The sequence below is a fragment of the Sorex fumeus genome, unplaced genomic scaffold (genome assembly GCF_029834395.1).
Source record: "Sorex fumeus unplaced genomic scaffold, SorFum_2.1 ptg000006l, whole genome shotgun sequence".
In the NCBI taxonomy this organism is placed as follows: Eukaryota; Metazoa; Chordata; class Mammalia; order Eulipotyphla; family Soricidae; genus Sorex; species Sorex fumeus.
In genome coordinates this window covers 11,331,511-11,349,920 of record NW_026606063.1, presented here as the reverse complement: position 1 = coordinate 11,349,920, position 18,410 = coordinate 11,331,511, and the positions used below count along the sequence as shown (strand labels likewise).

The 18,410-nt window shown below is 43.0% G+C and overlaps 1 protein-coding gene across 1 annotated transcript in view; it reads right to left on the bottom strand.

Annotated features, from left to right (window-relative positions):
* HADHA (hydroxyacyl-CoA dehydrogenase trifunctional multienzyme complex subunit alpha) overlaps positions 1–18,410 on the bottom strand; it is a 41,845-nt gene that overhangs the window by 15,975 nt on the left and 7,460 nt on the right. Inside the window, exons 2-9 of the mRNA XM_056123058.1 lie at positions 17,663–17,704; positions 17,500–17,570; positions 14,603–14,736; positions 11,409–11,547; positions 9,982–10,101; positions 7,556–7,658; positions 1,278–1,400; positions 728–846 (exon numbers count right to left, since the gene is read on the bottom strand). Of these exons, the coding sequence (XP_055979033.1) occupies positions 728–846; positions 1,278–1,400; positions 7,556–7,658; positions 9,982–10,101; positions 11,409–11,547; positions 14,603–14,736; positions 17,500–17,570; positions 17,663–17,704 (851 nt within the window). The remainder of the gene's footprint in view (positions 1–727; positions 847–1,277; positions 1,401–7,555; positions 7,659–9,981; positions 10,102–11,408; positions 11,548–14,602; positions 14,737–17,499; positions 17,571–17,662; positions 17,705–18,410) is intronic.

Here is an 18,410-nt window from a genome sequence, read left to right as displayed (position 1 = left end):
TGCATCCTGTTATTAATTAACTGATCATAATTAATGGGAATGACAATTAAAAAAGAACAAATCTATACCCTTACCCAATTTCTGTCTAATCTAGTACTGTTTGAATTTCCAGAAATATCTCCTAAAACAACACACACAATCTCTCTTCAGACAGTCCCTTACTACCTTTCACTACTGTGTGTCAGGTTTGTACTCAAACTTAGAGTGAGTTAGCAAAATGGTTTCCTCTCTCACTGCTCTACTTGTCTCTCAATCTAATTCTTTTCTTTCTTCTTTTGGGGGAATTGTTTTGTTTTGGGGCCACACGTGTCGATGCTCAGGGTTTACTTCTGCCTCTGTGCTCAGGGATCACTCCTGGTGGGCTTGGGGGACCATATGGGGTGTCAAGGATAAAACCTAGGTAGACTGCGTGCAAGGGAAGCCCCCCACCTGCTGTACTATGTCTCTGGCCCTCTAGGTAAGTCCTTTATTAGGAGCATTAAGAATTTTAATGCTGTCAAACATGGTCCAGAAGGACACTAAAGAAAACTGCTCTTTGGCCAGAGAGATAGTTCAACAGGCTGAGCACATGCTTTGCATGCAGGAGGCCCGAGTTAGATTCCTGGGACCACAAACTGTTCTCTGAGTACTGCCTGGAGCAACAGCAAGCATGGCCCAAAAGCCAGGGGGAAAAAAAAAAGGAATACTGCTTTATAAGAAGGAAGGAATGTGTGGGGTAAAGACTCACATCAATTATTTTCAGAGGTGCAGGATAAAGGCCTTTGGTCTGCTTTCGTACAGTGTCTTCCACCCTTTTGTAAATCTGTTGCCGCACAAATGGAATACCCATGACGTACGCTGTCAATTCTATAAGGTAAAACGCTTTTAGAAACTTCCTGAAAAGAAAGCCTTGCCTATCTGCTAATTTATTCTGTGAATTCCACAAAAATGCAGTTGTTTCACCCCCCTGAAAGAACTGCTTTTCACGCTGCTATGCAAAATCTAAATTTCAACCTAGCATTTCTTTAAAAACACCTGGTTCATTTAGATGCCAAGGCTGGGTACTGGGTACTCTGGTATTTATTATCCTATCATTCTACTCTATGAGATTAAAAGGTTTCAAACTGAGACTGAGCTAACCAGTGTCGGGAACCGGCTCCAGAGCAGGGCCCTTGTGTGGCCTTCCTAGCCAGAGTGAGGAAGTATGCATTTTGTTACCACACACTTCAAATCCACAGCAAATAAGTAAAACCATCTGGACAGAAACTTCACCTGTGTTCTTCAATAAAGATACTCACTTTCTACCAATCCTTTGTCTCTCTTCGTAGAGATTTTCTTATCAGCTAGCCCTTTGGCAAAAGAAACTGCAACTTCTTCTAGGTACTCAATTGTCCGAGCCTCTGGAGTTTTTAATCCTGGTCCTGCAAAAACAAACATGACAAGCTGGAATGTAGAGCAGGCAGAGGTTAGTTCCAGGTTGGCAGAACTCTAGGTAGGCCAGAGCCAAAGGCTCTCTACTTTTGACACAGCTTTCTTTTTTTCCTTTTGTTGGGGGGTGGGTGGGTAGGTGGGGAGGGTTGGGGCCACACCCAGCAGTGCTCAAGGGCTATTTCTGGCTCTGTGCTCAGGAGTGGCCTTGGCAGTGCTCAGGAGATCATCTGTGATACTGGGAATCTAAATATGGTTCCCCGCATGGTCGCACACAAGTCAAGTGATTTACCTCCTCTACTATCTCTTCGGGGCTCCCCCTTTTCATCTTTTAACTACTAAATGTAATTGTTTAAAACAATAGCTATATGTTGGTAAAGGTAAAGGTAAAGGCCCTCCCGTTGATCGTCGATTTGCTCGAGCGGGCCCAGTAACGTCTCCATTGGAGACTTTGTTGTTACTGTGTCTGGCATATCGAATACTCTCGGTAGCTTGCCGGGCTCTCCGAGAGGGGCGGAGGAATCGAACTCGGGTCGGCCATGTTGGCCGCTTGTAAGGCGAACGCCCTACTGCTGTGCTATCGCTCCAGCCCTTGGCTATATTTTGAGAAACATATAATACAAACAGAAGTAAAATTAGTAACAATAAAACAATAGCACAACAAATACATTGTTTTTTCCCTTTGGGTCATGTCCTGCACTCAGGAATTACTCCTGGCGGTACTCAGGAGACCATATGGGATGCCAGGGATCAAACCTAGGTTAGCCACATGCAAGGCAAACACCCTACCCACTGTATTATAGCTCTGGCCCCTGAAAAAATTTTCTAAGGTTCTGACCCAGTATGTGAAAAGGTCTATCACTTGAAGACACAGTAGATGTTTACTGCCACGACTGAGAAATCTTTTTTTTTGGGGGGGGGGTCACACCGGCGATGCACAGGGGATACTCCTAGCTCTGCACTCAGGAATTACTCCTGGTGGTGCTCAGGGGACAATATGGGATGCTGGGGATCGAACCTGGGTCGGCCGTGTGCAAGGCAAACACCCTACCCGCTGTGCTATCACTCCAGCCCTAAGAAATCTTTCTAAGGGGAGGTCCTGCATCCTTGAGGAACTCCGGGCAGTCTTCTCTGTAGGCAGAAACTACACTGGGAACTGCTACCAGTCTGAGGATGCTGACATGCTACTTGGTGTGACTCTGGGGTGGCAGAGCCTGGGCAGCAACTGGTAACTGCTAAAGGCAAAGTGGGCATAGTTCCCATAAAGGGGAGTGAGGCCAACATTCATCAGAACAGCCTGGTTCAGCAAGAACTCTAGCACTGGTGAGCAGCTGATCGTGGTATCTAGAGAAAAGAAAAAGAGTCTGCTAAATTCTTTTTTTGTTTTGTTTCCAGGCGGAGTGATAGCACAGCGGGTAGGGTGTTTGCCTTGCACGTGGCCGACCCAGGTTCGATTCCTCCATCCCTCTCGGAAAGCCTGGCAAGCTACTGAGAGTATCCCGCCCGCATGGCAGAGCCTGGCAAGCTCCCTGTAGCGTGTTCACTATGCCAAAAGCAGTAACTAGCCTCACAATGGAGACGTTTCTGGTGCCGGCTAGAGCAAATAGATGACAGTGCTACAGACAGTGCTACAGCTTCTGGGCCACACTTGGCAGTGCTCAGAGCTTACTCCTGGCTCTGTTCTCAGGGACAACTCCTGGCAGAGCTCAGGAGACCATATGTGGTGCTGGGAATCGAACCCCAGCCGCAAGGCAGGTGTCCCACCTACTCCAGCGCCGAGAGTCTTCCAAGAAATTCTTCCTTGACTTGTGTTAAATACAAGTATAACTTGTATCACCGGAGTCATGGCCCAACAGACATTCCCTAAAATGAGTCCATTTCCCGACCCATACAGCTTCTGAATGAAGGGGAGGCTGTATCTCTCAAAGGGATTCACCATCACTGTCCTCCCGAGCGGGCCCAGTAACGTCTCCATTGTGACAATTGTTACTGTGTTTGGCATATCGAATACGGGTAGCTTGCCAGGCTTTGCCGTGCGGGCGAGATACTCTCGGTAGCTTGCTGGGCTCTCCGAGAGGGGCAGAGGAATCGAACTCGGGTTGGCCATGTTGGCTGCGTGCAAGGCAAACGTCCTACCCACTGTGCTATCGCTCCAGCCCTTCAAGGGGATTATATTATTTTTATCTCATCTTCCTGCCAAAAGACTTTTGATCACTTATCTCGGGGAAAGGGAACTTTTTCTGGGGGCTACTAATTGACAGTAATTCCACTGACATTAATTTCAGGAGTCACTGCAATTCCAGGAGTCACTGCAAGGCTTTCTGAGAGCTCAGGGCTCCTCTGTAGTGGGCTGTTGGTCCCTGGACTCACCCTGAGGCTATTCACAGACCACACCATTGCCACAGACATACTTGACAGCATCCCCATATGAAGTCTACCACAAAGGGAAGGGCCAAGTGAAAGTCACTAAAATTGCCTGGCCAGAAACACAGTAAACCCAATGAGTCACTGCACTGACAAGGGAATATAGAGACCTCCTCAGCTAGGATGAGATGAGGCTTCCACTGCATCGCCTTCATCTTGCCCGCTGTGGCCTAAGCAAAGAGCAGATACAGCCGGCAGAATGACAGTGGACTATGGCACTCTTGTCAGCTGGTAGCCACAACTGCACCTGTGCTCCAGATAATGTTTGCCCACTCAAGCCAAGGAACACAGGCCTTTGACCTGGCAGGCTTTGTTTTTTTACTGATCTGCTTTCCCCCCATGATATTCCTTAGTTAAAAATACAGAACTTGGGCCCACAGGACGTGACAGCAGCAAGCCTGGTTTGAATGCCCACACCACATATAATAGTCCCCAGAACACTGCCAGGGGTTACCTCTGAGCACTCCTGGGGGCTGAAACACCCTCCACAACAGACTATTGAACACTCAGTTGGCAGAGTCTACAAGATTCCAACCTGGTCTTACGGTGGGGGTGAGTGACCCCCTAAACACCTGCCATTACTGAACCCTCTAGACCTTCCTTCTACAAGATACACAGTTGGTTCATGTACTGGTGATATAACACCTATGTTTATATATTTGGTTTGGGAACTACACATCCTGGTGGTGCTCAGGGGTGACTTTTTTTTTTTTTTTTGCTTCTTTTGGTCACACCGGCGAAGCACAGGGATTACTCCTGGCTCATGCACTCAGGAATTACTCCTGGCGGCTCTCGGGGGACCATATGGGATGCTGGGAATCTAACCTGGGTCAGTCACGTACAAGGCAAACGCCCTACCCGCTCTGCTATCATTCTAGGCCCTCAGGATGACTACTGCCCATGATTAGGGGGACCATGTGGTCTGGAGACTGAAATTGGCCTCTTATATACAAGGCATGTGCTCATCAGTTGAACAACCTCTCTGGCCCCATGCACCAGTGATATTATTACACAGTACCCCAAATACTACCAGGAGTGACCCCTTGTGCTAAGCTAGGAAATGCCCCTGAGTACAGGTATAGTCCTAACAAAAAACAAAACAAAAACAGAAGACATTATTCAATATGTGTGCTCAGCATATCAAATCCTCAATCTGAAAATGGGCACCCATAAAAAGCTCACAGTTAATTGGGCTGGAGCAATGGCACAGAGTGGGTAGGGCGTTTGCCTTACACACAGCCAACTCGGGTTCGATCCTTCCGTCCTTCTCAGAGAGCCTGGCAAGCTACCGAGAGTATCCCGCCCACACGGCAGAGCCTGGCAAGCTCCCCATGGCATATTTGATATGCCAAAAACAGTAACAAGTCTCACAATGGAGACGTTACTGGTGCCCACCCGAGCAAATCGCTGAACAACAGGAGGACAGTGCTACAGTGCTACAATGGTGAACATTTCATCCTAAGATTGGGATATTAGCAGTATCTACTTTCACATTTTAATCCAATATTAAAGAGTTTAGCCATTGCAAAAGAAAGATGTGCTAAACATCTGGTAAAGAAAGAAGTCCAAATGACTTTTTGTCTACAAGCTAATTGTAGACAAAATAATTATTGATGCAGAAAATTCTTTTTTTTTTTGTTTTTGTGTCACTCTTGGTGGTGCAAGGCTCTCTCCTGGTTCTGTGCTCAGGGATCACTCTTGGTGGCCTTAGGGGGCCATATGGAATGCTGGGGACTGAACCCAGGTAGGCTGCATGCAAGGTAAGAGCTGCACCCAAAGTACTATTATTGATCCAGCTCCTTAGCAAGGTTAATATAGGATAGGATAATGTAGGATAATACAGAGGAATCAACTGGATTTCTATGGACTATAAAGTGGTGAGAATTTTTTTTTTATCAACTAATGAGAATTCTAAGTAAAAAAAAAAAAAAAGTCTGATGTTCTGAAAGGATGAAATACTTAGTGCCAGGGGTCAACCCAAGGGCCTCACTTGTCCTTGACAAGACAAGTGCACTGCCACTAAGCTACACTCTGGGCCCCAGATACTTAAATTTGAACTTAACAAAATGTGTCACATTATCTGATTTCATTTCTTTTGCATTTTCCCCTTTCCCTCCCTCCCTCCCTTCCTTCCTTTACTTTTTTCCAGTGTTGGCTCAGATATACAAGATATGCATTCTGCCATTGATATAGATCCCTGATGCATATTACCCGATTTCAAGAGTCACTATGAAAACAGAGTAATTAGGACAATATGATACCAGTTTAAGACACAAATAACACAGATAACTGTGGGCTGCAGAGACAGTATAGCATGGAGGGTGTTTTCTTGTACACAGCTGACCCAGGTTTGATTCCTGGCACCACATAAGGTCTCCTGACCCCTGCTAGGAGTGATCCCTGAGCAGAGCCAAGGAGTAAGTCCTGAGCACAGCCAAAAACAAAACAAAAATACAGAGATTACTGGAAATGAAAAATTCACAGACATATCTAAACATATATATATAAGGCAAGCCAACAAGGCCAGGAGTAAATGTCTGTAAATCATTAATCTCAGCCATAGCAATAGTACAGTGGGTAGGGCATTTCCCTCACATGTGTGTGACCCCAGTTCAATTCCTGGCACCCTATATGGTCCCCTCAAGCACCACCAGGAGTGATCCCTGAGCACAGAGCCATGAGTAAGCTCTGAGTATTGCTGGGTATCGCCATCAAATCAAACCAACTCAAACTGTAGAGCTGGAGAGACAGCATAGGAGTTAAGGTGCTTGTCCTGCATGCAGCCAAACCAGTCCAATCTCTGACACGCATTTAGTCCCCCCAAACTGCTCAGGGCCTCAAAACACGGAAGTCCAAAACTCAAATTATACATTAGAAATTGGTAAATTATAAATGTCATTGTAAATATCAGCTCAGTATTGGTCTTTAAAGCACAAAAAGAATAAAGAATGCATAGTCTTTAATAGTGGTTTCTGGGGCCAGAGAGATAGTACAGTGGGTAGGGTGTCTGCCTTGCATGAACCTGACCCAGGTTTGATCTCTGCGATCCCATATGGTCCCCTGAGCACTGTTTGGAGTAATTTCTAAATGCGAAGCCAGCAGTATCCCCTGCGCACTGTCAGGTGTGGCCAAAGCCAAAACAACAACAAAAACTAGTTTCCTTGGGTAAGGAGAGGTAAAGAAATTTCACAGGGTCAGGGGTTGTATATCAGTACTTGTTAATTACTGATTGTATTCTCAGACTGGCTGTTTCATAGATGTTTATTACATCACCGAAACAAATGCTTAAGAAGGGTCATCATGATGATACAAATAATTTATTATATATGTATTTTTGGTCAGACTGGGGGCATTCGGGGGCTCCTTCTTGAATCCATGCAGAGTCACTCCTAGCAGTACTCAGGGGACCATTATGTTGGCAATGCTCTAATTTGGGCCTTCACGTGCAAACACACTTTCAGTCAGTCAAGGTTATCTCTCTCGTCCAGCTAATTCAAGAGGCAAAATAATGACTTGAATTCTGCATTCTTTATGTTCAAATTATAAATAAGACAAAAATCAAGGTGATGTTAAAACAATTTACTATTGGCTATTCTTAGAAAATTTTTACTCTGCAGAATGAGGACTAATACACTAATAACTTAAAAGTTTGCAAATAACTGTAAACAGTGTTCACCAGATTTTTACTTCACCAAGTCAAAATCTAGGGCCGGCTAGCACTTACCCAGGGGTTCCACCAACTGGTCAACTAGTCCCATTTTCTTTGCTCTGTCTGCACGAATATTTCTACCAGTCAGCATCATGTCAAACGCAGCGGGCACACCTACCTAATGTGCACACAAGGATCAGAGAATACGGGAAGAAAATATCAGAGTGACTCTGACAGCTTACACATTATTCGAGTGAGAAAAATGAATAACGAAATGTGAAAGTTGGGTTGTGGAACTAGCTCAAAGAACCAGAGACATGCTCTTTATGCAGAAGCTCTGGCTTTGATCCCCAATACCATACAGTCCCAGGAGCACTGTCAGGAATAACCATCCAGCAACGAGCTTGGAGAAACCCCCGAGCACCAAGTGTTTTGGTCCCTGTGTGGTCCCAAACCAAAAACAAAAAAACAAAACAAAAAAAAGAAGTCAAATTTTATTTCTACTTGTTGGTGTTTTGGGGAGGGAGTCCTGGCTGTGTTCAGGGCTTACTCCTGGTTCTATGCTCAGGAATTACTCTTGGGTGAGGGCCTTACAGGATACTGGGGACGGAATTAGTAAGCACCTTAACCCCTGCATGATCTTTTTGTTCTGTTTTGTTTTTTTTGGGTTACACCCAGTGATGCTCAGGACTTCCTCCTGGGTCTGCACTCAGGAATTACTCCTGGCGGTGCTCGGGGGACCATATGGGATGCCGGAGATCAAATCTGGATCAGCCGTGTACAAGGCAAAAGCCCTACTCGCTGTACTATGGCTCTGGATCAACCCCTGTATGATCTTTATGGCCCTCAAACTGCATTTTTTATGTTACTTAACAATCATTAAAATTTTCACTTAGCTAAATGGGGATTACACATTTCCAACTTTAAAAAGAATCATTTGAGGGACTAGAGTGATAGTACTGCAGGGAAGGCTTTTGCTTGCATGCGGAAGATCAAGGTTTGATCCCCATCACCCCGTATGGTACCTGGAGCACCGCCAGAAGTGATTCCTGGGTGCAGAGCCAGGAGTAAGCCCTGTGCACAGTGAGGTGTGGCACCTTCCCCCCGCAAAAAAAAGACCCTTAATTTTCTTTGAGTTTTACTGTACTACTTTTGTCATGCATCTAATATGGTAGATAAGCATATTGAGTAAAATTGCACTTGTATCATTCTTCTATATAATTTGTATATTATATTAAATTCTTATAACCAGTGGGAACTTGAAAAAACCTAATAGCTTTGTCTCCAGACAGAATTTTAAGTATGACAAAAATAGAATTCAACTTATGTATCTTAAGTACAACACTAGAGGAATGGTTTCTAGCAACATACAAATACCAACTAAAATAAAACCAACTCAGTAAACATCCTCTACATATATAAAGTAAATCCTCTAGGGGCTAGAGAGATAACAGAGCAAGTAGGATGGTTCCTGGCATGTGGCCAACCCAAGTTTAATCCCTGGCACCCCACATGGTCCCCTGAGCCCACCAGGAATGGCTCCTGTGTGCCGAACCAGGAGTAAGTCCAGAGCATCACAGGGTGTGGCTCCAAAACACACAAAATAAACGAGACAAATCTTGACAATGATTATGAAAAAATGCATACAATTTAGTATCCTGAAACTAAAACCATAAGCTGTTCTATTTTTCTAGCTCAGTTTCTATCACTCTTCCAAAGACTACTGGAATTTATTTCCACTGAAGAATAGCATAAGCTCAGTAGACCCTCGAGTTTCATATTACATTTGTTCTGCAGCCTCTCTGCCTCACTAGCCCTTCTCCTAAAAAATGAAAACATCTAAATAAAAGAAAAGCTAGGGTCAGGGAGATACGTCAAAGGATTGGAGTGCATACCTCGGAGAAGCCTGAATCTGCTATCCAGCAATGCAGGGTGCTTGAGCACCACAGGATTGGCCCCGGTGCACCCGTCCAATCCCCATCACATGGCCAAGTTTTGCAATGGAAACTTCAAGTCTGCACGGCTGAGCTGAGAGTAACTGGGAAGGTCCCCGGTGCTCCCTGAACACTGCTGGGAGACACCCCATCCCTGCCACTCCCCAACACCCCCAGCAATGAATTTTTTTAAAAAAAGTCTAATGGACCCTTTTGGTTCTACAGAATACAGATGAGGGAAGGATCTGCTGTCTGTATTTATCATGAAATATGACTCAAAAGATTTGATAAGTTGTTTAGATACCCGGTGCAGAGAATGAAGAAATTCAACCACAAGCTCTGGTAAGTAACACATGTAGCTTCATCCCCCTTAGGCACTAAGGATCTTAGTCAACAATACAATCAAGGAATTAAAAATACGAAAAAAAAAAAAGGAATTAGAACCAGTAACAGCAACAGAATTGTATTGATTTCTAAATTCTACAAGGAATCCCCATATTATGTGTTTTGTACAAGGGTGTATGTAGGCAGTCAAGGTGGAGACCATGTGAAGGGTCTTACACTTACCATTTTGGGCAGCCTTTGCGTGCCTCCAGCTCCTGGTAAGATGCCCAGCAAGACTTCAGGGGTTCCTAATACTGTTTTTCTATCTTTTGTTGCAATTCTGTATTGACATGCAATGGCAAGCTTAAAAGAAAAAAAAAAGGAAAAGGAAAGAAAAAACGTGTTAGGTAGGTAGTCTAACTTTATAGTATTTTAGGATCTATCTCTAAGGTCTAAAGATCAGATTACTTATAAACAAGAAATGGAAATGTATCCAGAAAATAAACTACAATTCCTTAGTCTGGCATTTGGTGCTGACTACAATCTGCCTTCCTCTCATTCATCTCCCTAATTTATTAATCCTTTAGGAATTGTCCCTGAAAAATCTGCAGAATGCTGGGCTAAAACAACTTTACAGTAGGAAGGGTGTTTGTCTTGAATACAGCCAGCCTGGGTTCAATCCCTGGCATCCTATATGGTCCTCTGAGGAGGGCCAGGAGTAATTCCCGAGTGCAGAGCCAGGAGCAAGTCCTGAGGATTGCTGTGTGGCCCCAAACAAACAAAATATGCAGAATATCATGAAAGGCAATAGGAAAATGGACAGAGAATTGTATCCTGGGTTAAAAAGCACTGTACCTAGTCAAGAAGGTTCACTTGTAATGTCCTAATATGTTTTGCTAATCTTTGCTCATATCAATGTAACATATGAAATGTTCTTGTCCCCCAACACTACCGCGTTGTTCCAATTTAGCCTACCTTTTAGGACCAGGCACGTATTTCCTTATTCAATGCATCTGACTGTGTGGAGCACAGAGCCCAGCATGTGATCAAGGCTCCATAAATGTTATTTTCTTTTTACCTCCTTTTCCCTTCCATACTCCAGTCTAATAAGCATTTCATCTTTCCAATCTTCTATTACCATTTTTAATACTTAAAAAATATGGTGACCTTCATTTTTCTTTTCTGTCTGTTTTTGCTTTTTGGGTCACACCTGGCGATGCACAGGGGTTACTCCTGGCTCATGCACTCAGGAATTACTCTGTTGGTGCTCAGGGGACCATATGGGATGCTGGGAATCGAACCGGGGTTGGCCGAGTGCAAGGCAAACGCCCTACCCGCTGTGCTATCGCTCCAGCCCCTGAACTTCATTTTTCAACCAGACTTAAGGAGTTTAGGGCTTCTTTTAAATTTTTGCTCTGCAAACTTGAATCAAAAGTTTGATGGTAGTAAAAGGGACCACAGAAATTTGGTTCAGATCTTCTCAATGTGTAAATAAAAACACATTTTGTTCATTTTTCTTGAGCTGTAATAGGGTAAAAATCAAAACCTATTGAGAGGTATGACTACTAGACAAGAAAGCTCATTCTACACCTCAAACTTCACACAAAACCAAAAGCTGAAAGTCTTCCAGCTCAAGCCAGAATGTCAACAACTGTGCAATAATTCTGTACCTCCAGTCCTCCGCCCAAGCAGGATCCACTGATGGCAGCCACAATAGGCTTCGGGGACTTCTCAAGTTTCTCAAACATTCTCTGTCCTTCCTGTGATACTTTTGTTACTTCTTGAGAGGTCTTGCAAGAGGCTAACATGCTGCAATATCAAGGAAGCAGGAAACAGAAAAACAAAAACCGAAAATGAAATTATAGCCTACTGGATCAATCTGTCACCCACGACATTCTTCCATAATCATGTCCATACTGGCAGCAAGTCTTCAAATATTCAGAAGGTTAAGAATGTTTTCCCTCAAATAGCATGAGTATCAGTACGTCAACTCTTTATAAAGAATGCGTTCTTTCTTTTCATCCCTCCCCTCCCTTCCTCCCTTCTTCCCTTCCTTTCATCCCTTCTTTCTTTTTGCTTTTAGGCCACACCTGGCTATGCTCATGGCTTACTCCTTGCTCTGTGCTCAGGGATCTCTCCTGGAGGAACCTGGGGGACCACATGGGGTGCTGGGGAGGAAACCTGGGTGGGTCATGTGCAAAACAAGTGCCTTACTTGCTGTTACTCTCCTCAGGCCCCCAAAATGCTATATTTCTGGATCCAGAAAATATGAAACAAAACATGTCACATAATTTATTTGGTTTCTCTTATGAATTATTACATTACAAAGTTCCATACATGAGAAAATATTTTGGTTTTAATTTTTTTTCTGGCTTTTTGGGTCACACCCAGTGATACACAGGGGTTACTCCTGGCTCTGCACTCAAGAATTACTCCTGGCGGTGCTCAGGGGATCATATGGGCTGCTGGGAATCGAACCCGGGTCGGCCACATGCAAGGCAAACGCCCTACCCGCTGTACTATAACTCCAGCCCCCAGAAAACATTTGGGCAAATATTTCCACAATGTACTTGATTGTGGAAATATTTACCAGAATATTTCCATATTTTAGAAAATCAAAATGACAGAAAAGAACACTGCCAGTTGTTTGTAGGAATCTGAAACTTTTATTTTTATTTATTTTTTGGTTAGGGACCACACCCAGCCCCTAGGCTTAGAGCTTACTCCTAGCTCTGTGCTCTGGGGTCACTTTCCTGGTAAGGCTCAGCAGACCACATGGGGTGTCAGGGATCAAACCCAGGTTGACGGAATGTAACCTTACCCACTGTATTATCTCTCCGACCTAGAATTTAAAATCTTTAAACAGATACTCTAACGACAAAAAAAAAAAAGTTATGTAATATATGCAACCGCCTTTAATTTCATTTTGTTTCACTTGGCAGTTTCTGAACATGTTAGTTGTGGATTTTGTATTTTTGGACAAAGATAACCAGTTCTTCCAACTGGAATGTTGGGAGTCACTCACAGCCTCAGTGAAATTGCTTGTACTTCCTGTGAATTAATGTAAGTACTACCAGGTTCATCAGTGTCTTCCAGTTTCAAATAACAAAAAACTTATACAAATAAATTTTCATGCTTCTTCTGAAAACTAAACATCAAATAGACAATGACAAATTTAGAAATTTCTAAATATTACACATATAAAAAGTGGACAAAGCAAGTAGCAAAGTTTTAAAATACACAAAAACTTTTTGTACAAGTTACTAAATGAGCCAATAATGCTGGCTCCCACTGGTTAACGAATAACAGGGAACATACCTATAGTTTACCAGGGTTAACAAATGGTTACATTTTAACCCATTAATCACTGATACTTCTCCTTGTAGATATCTAAGAGTTGAGGGTTGGAGAGGAAGCAGCAGGTAAGGCACTTCCCTTGCATGCCGGAGGTCCAGGTTCAATCACTGGTATCCCATATTGTCCCCCAAGCACTACCAGGATTGATTTCTGCACGCACTTTTTAGCTGAGCCACATTCCCAGTCCTATTGCAATTATTACTAAAACACACATTAAATATACATTTATTCTGACAGATGAAGGAAGCAGCTGCCTGGTCTCAGGGGGCTCTGGTACCAAAGTTCTTTTTTTTCTTTTAATTTTTATTGTTACTGTGTTTGGCATATCGAATACTCTCAGTAGCTTGCCGGGCTCTCCGAGAGGGGCGGAGGAATCGAACTCGGGTGGCCATGTTGGCCGCTTTTAAGGCGAACGCCCTACCCGCTGGTACAGTTGTAGACTTACAAATTTTTGCGCTTGGGTTTCAGTCATACAATGATCGACCACCCATCCCTCCACCAGTGCCCATTCTCCACCACCACCAGTCCCAGTATCCCTCCCATCCCCCTTCCCCTCATCCCACCCTACCACTGGGGCAGGGCATTCCCTTTTGTTATCTCTCTCCCCTTGAGTGCCGTGGTTTGCGAAAGAGACATTGAGTGGCAATCTTGTTTGGACTATAGTCTACTCTCATCGTGCACCTCCCATCCCGAGAGGAACCTCCCAACACCCTTTATTTGGTGCTCCCCTCTCTATTCGAGCTGCCCCCTCTCCCAGTGTGTGCGGCTGTCATCAAAGCCATGGAACAATCTTCCTAGTACTTATCTCGGCTATTCTTGGGTGTTAGTCTCCTATTCTGTTACTTTATGTTCCCCAGATGAAAGCAATCTTTCTATGTCTATCCCTCTCTTTCTGACTCATTTCACTAAGCATGATACTTTCCATGTAGTACCACTTGTATGTAAATTTCATGATTTCATCCTTTCTGACAGCTACACAGTATTCCATTGTGTAGATGTACCAAAGCTTCTTTAACCAGTCATCTGTTCTTGGACACTCAGGTTTTTTCCAGATTCTAGCTACTGTAAACAGTGCTGCAATGAACAGACAACTGTAGATGTCCCTTCGACTATACTTTTTTGCCTCTCCGGGGTATATTCCCAGGAGTGGAGTTGCTGGATCAAATGGGAGCTCAATTTCTAGTTTTTTGAGAATCGTCCATACTGTTTTCCAGAAGGCCTGAACCAGTCAGCATTCCCACCAGCAGTGGGGGAGGGTCCCTTTCTCGCCACATTCACGCCAGCACCGGTTGCTTTTGTTCTTTGGTACCAAAATTCTTACACAAACCTATTTAGTCTGACTTCTTCCTGGATCTGATTTCGAATTCTTTAAGGAAAGACTACCTCACAGTTTGTCTCATATAGTTTAAGCAAGAAACACCTCCCTTTTATCAGCTTTATCGTAACCGCGAAAATAAAGAGGAGGAAATAGCATGCTTAAGACAATTTCAGATTTCTTCAAACATACTTGATATCAGCGCCTGCAATAAAGCAGCCTGGCTTTGAGGAGATGAGCACAGCACTTCTGATTTGATCATTACTCCAAATTTCATTCATTACTTCTATGAACTCCGTCTGCAGTTCTTTGTTCAGTGTATTTACCTGCAAAGGAAAATAATTATAAAATGGAGAGTTTAAACAAAAAGTATCAGGTGTATATATCCCATCATATATATTTTGATTTTAGGGAATATGTTTGTACAGCAGAAATATGCTGCTTAGGACTAAGAAACAAATGTATGTGGGAAGTATGGGGGCAGGGGAACTCAGTAAACAGGGGACTCTGTTTAGTCACCCTGGAACAACTATTAGCACAGTTCCTTTTATAAATTTTTATAAATACGTCTATTTAGGAACTGGGACAACAGTACAACGGGGACAGCGCTGTCTTGCACATGGCCAACCTGGGTTTGATCCCCAGCATCTCATATGGTCCCCCCAGCACCACCGGAAGTAAATCCTGAGGGAAAGCCAGGAGGGAACCGAGTATCGCCATGCATGGCCCCAAAACAAAAACAATCAAAACAAAACAAAAAGGGTCTACTCAGTGCCCAAAAACAGACAAATGGATAAAAAAAACCCTACAGTACATCTACACAATGGAATACTTCTGCAGCTTTTAGGAAAAATGAAGTCATGAAATTTGCTTATATATGGATGGACATGGAGAGTATCATGCTGAGTGAAAAGAGCCAGAAGGAGAGGGACAGATATAGAATGACTGGTATATTAAAAGATAAACATATATATTTTATTTATATATATATACCACACACATATATACACACACATATATATGTATAGTAGAAGACTAACATCTAAGGCCAGGGAAAACAAGGGCTAGGAGGACTGGTCAATGGTTAGAATCTACCACGGGTATGTGTGGGGCAGAGGGTAGGTAAAATAGAGAAGGGATCAGTATGACTATAATATTCGGAAATGATCGTGCTGGACAAAAACTGAGTGTTCAAAGTAGGTAAAGGGATAAACACAACAACCTTTCAATATCTGTACTACAAACCAGAAAGGGAAAGGGAGAGAGAGGGGGAGGGAGGGAGAGACAGGGAGAGAGAAAAAGAGAGAGAGGAGAGAGACAGAGACAGGGAGAGAGAAATGCCTGTTTTCTAGGTAGAGGTAGGCTGGGGGTAAGATGGGGGTGATGGGAGGGAAGCTGGGGACACTGGGGCTGGGAAATGTACACTGGTGGAGGGATGGATGTTGGAACACTGTATGACTGAAACCTAATCAGGAACAGCTTTGTAAGAGTATCTCACAGTGATTCAATAAAAAAATCTTGTGAAAGAAAAAAAAAAAGGTCTACTCAAAGAATTCAAGGTCTTAGTCCTAAGAATTTATATCATGTGCAAGTTACAAATAAGTCTATAAATATTTATTGGCATGGAGGGGTTGGGGTAGGAATCTACGTCACATTAAGTGAAAAAAGAAATGAAAATGACATATCGTAGAATCTTAATTTTGCAAATATTTTTTTGAGATTGGATTAAATACTGGAAGTGGTTATTTGGAGGGCTGCTAGTTTCTTCTTTATAGTCAAACTTTCCTAGCTAGGCATGCATTATTTTTATGTTCAGGGACAACATTCAACTTAAGAAAAATCTGAAATCCTATCTAAGTATGAATCACTGGTCAATGGTGACTAATATTTACTCTAGTGAAGGGCAAAGCCTCTTTCATCGAGGTGCTTCTGTTTCATGGAGGCTTCTAGATATAGGATGGATTTCTACAGGACAATGAAACCTTTACAACAGTTTTAGAAAGGAGAAGCACTTACATCTTAAAAGACAAAAAAATAAATTACGACCGTATGCTTTGTTAAGTTACTAAAACAAATGAAATTCTATTTCAAGTAAAATTTGGCTCAAATATGTGAATATATGCGTCTTGTGGGTGAGTTCCCTTAGGGAGCTCGAGTCACCTGCTACCCAGCTTTAGCCATCCAACTTATGATGGATGACGGCAGCGAGAGAAGAAAGAAGATTTACTAAGCTCACATTTAGGCTCATACTAAGCTCACCCTATTTAAGCGTGAGTTTTTTTTTCCAAGAAGTTTTATTGGATCACCATGAGATACAGTTACAAACTTGTGTGACTGCTTTTTAGTCAAACAATGCTGGAGCACCCACCCCTCCACCAGTGCACATTTTCCACCACCACTGTTCCCAGTGTCCCACCTGCCACCGCCACCGCCACCGCCACCCCACCCCACTCCCTGCCTCTATGGTAGGTACAATCCTTCTTACTCTCTAATTTTGGGCATTATACTTTGCAATACAGATACTAAGAGGTCTGTATCTTCTCTTAGATACAGAGAAGATCTGTGTTGGGTATTGGGTCCTTGGTCTACTGTCAGCACACACCTCCCATCCTGGGTGATCCCTCCAATTGTCATTTACTTAGTGGCACCTTCTCCGTCCCAAATGCCTTTTCCCCCAGCACGTGGGCCGGCTTCCAAACCATGGTGTGATCCTCCTGGCTTAAGGGTTCTTATAGTTTGTACTTTTGTGCTCAAAAAGTTATTTCCTTGCTCTTTAACAGAACGGTAGTTTTTTTCCCCTTTTTCTTCTCAATAACTTTATTTTAGTGGCTGTGGTTTACAAAACTGTCAATAATTAGAATGTTATTTTTATTAGTCTTTGATATTAATCTGACACATCAAGCTAATTAGACTAAATGAGGAACTCTGATTCAGAAAATTGTCTTCATTGGGCAATTTGTCAATGTACCTAATAAAACTACCAAAAATATAAGTTCACATAAGATTAGTTTTAGATTAGTAAACTTTATTTCCCATCAGGACTGGATTCATGAATACAGTTAGTAAACCAAGCAAATTAAATTAAATACCTTTGAATTGGGAGAGTTAATTCGAATAACTGCCACATCTCCTTTGAGTCCATAGTTAATATGAGTTCTGGCTAAAAAGAGAAGAAAATTTTATTCATAACATGCTTACTGCTAAATAAACCTAAAGAGAAATGTTAGAGTATCAGTAAGAAATGAAACTTACCTAGCAAAGCAGAGGACCCTCTAAAGTTGCGGCAAATATAACCTAGAAAAGGAAAAGATATTTCAAATTTATTTCACAAAACAGACTTTCTGCATTACCTGTTACAGGTCACAAAGCTAGAATTTGTAACAACAAACAAACTTAGAAAAATGCATTCTAGGCCATTATTGTGACTAATTCTATTTTTTTAACCTAATGATCAGGTCCTGTGATTCTTTGGATACTAAGTGTGGCAGGTTAAAATAACAGGTTCCTCAAGATTTTCATATCGCAAAAGATACTAGGTTATATACAAGTGGTACTACATGGAAAGTATCATGCTAAGCGAAATGAGTCAGAAAGAGAGGGACAGGCTTAGAAAGATTGCATTCATTTGGAGAACATAAAGTAACAAAATAGGAGATTAACACCCAACAACAGCAGAGATAAGTACCAGGAGGTTTACTCCATAGCTTGGAAGCCAGCTGCATAAGCTAGGGGAAAAGGGAGCTCAGGTAGAGAAGGGAGCACCAAATAAAGGGTATTGGGAGGATCCTCCCAGGATGGGAGATGCATGCTGAAAGTAGACTCTAGACCGAACATGATTGCCACTCAATGCTCTTTTGCAAACCGCAGCACCCAAAAGGAGAGAGAGAACAAAAGGGAATGCCCTGCCAGAGAGGCAGGGTGGGATGGGGGGGTGGGGGTGGGAGGGACACTGGCATCAGTGGTGGTGGAGAATGGGTGGAGGGCTGGGTACTCGATCACT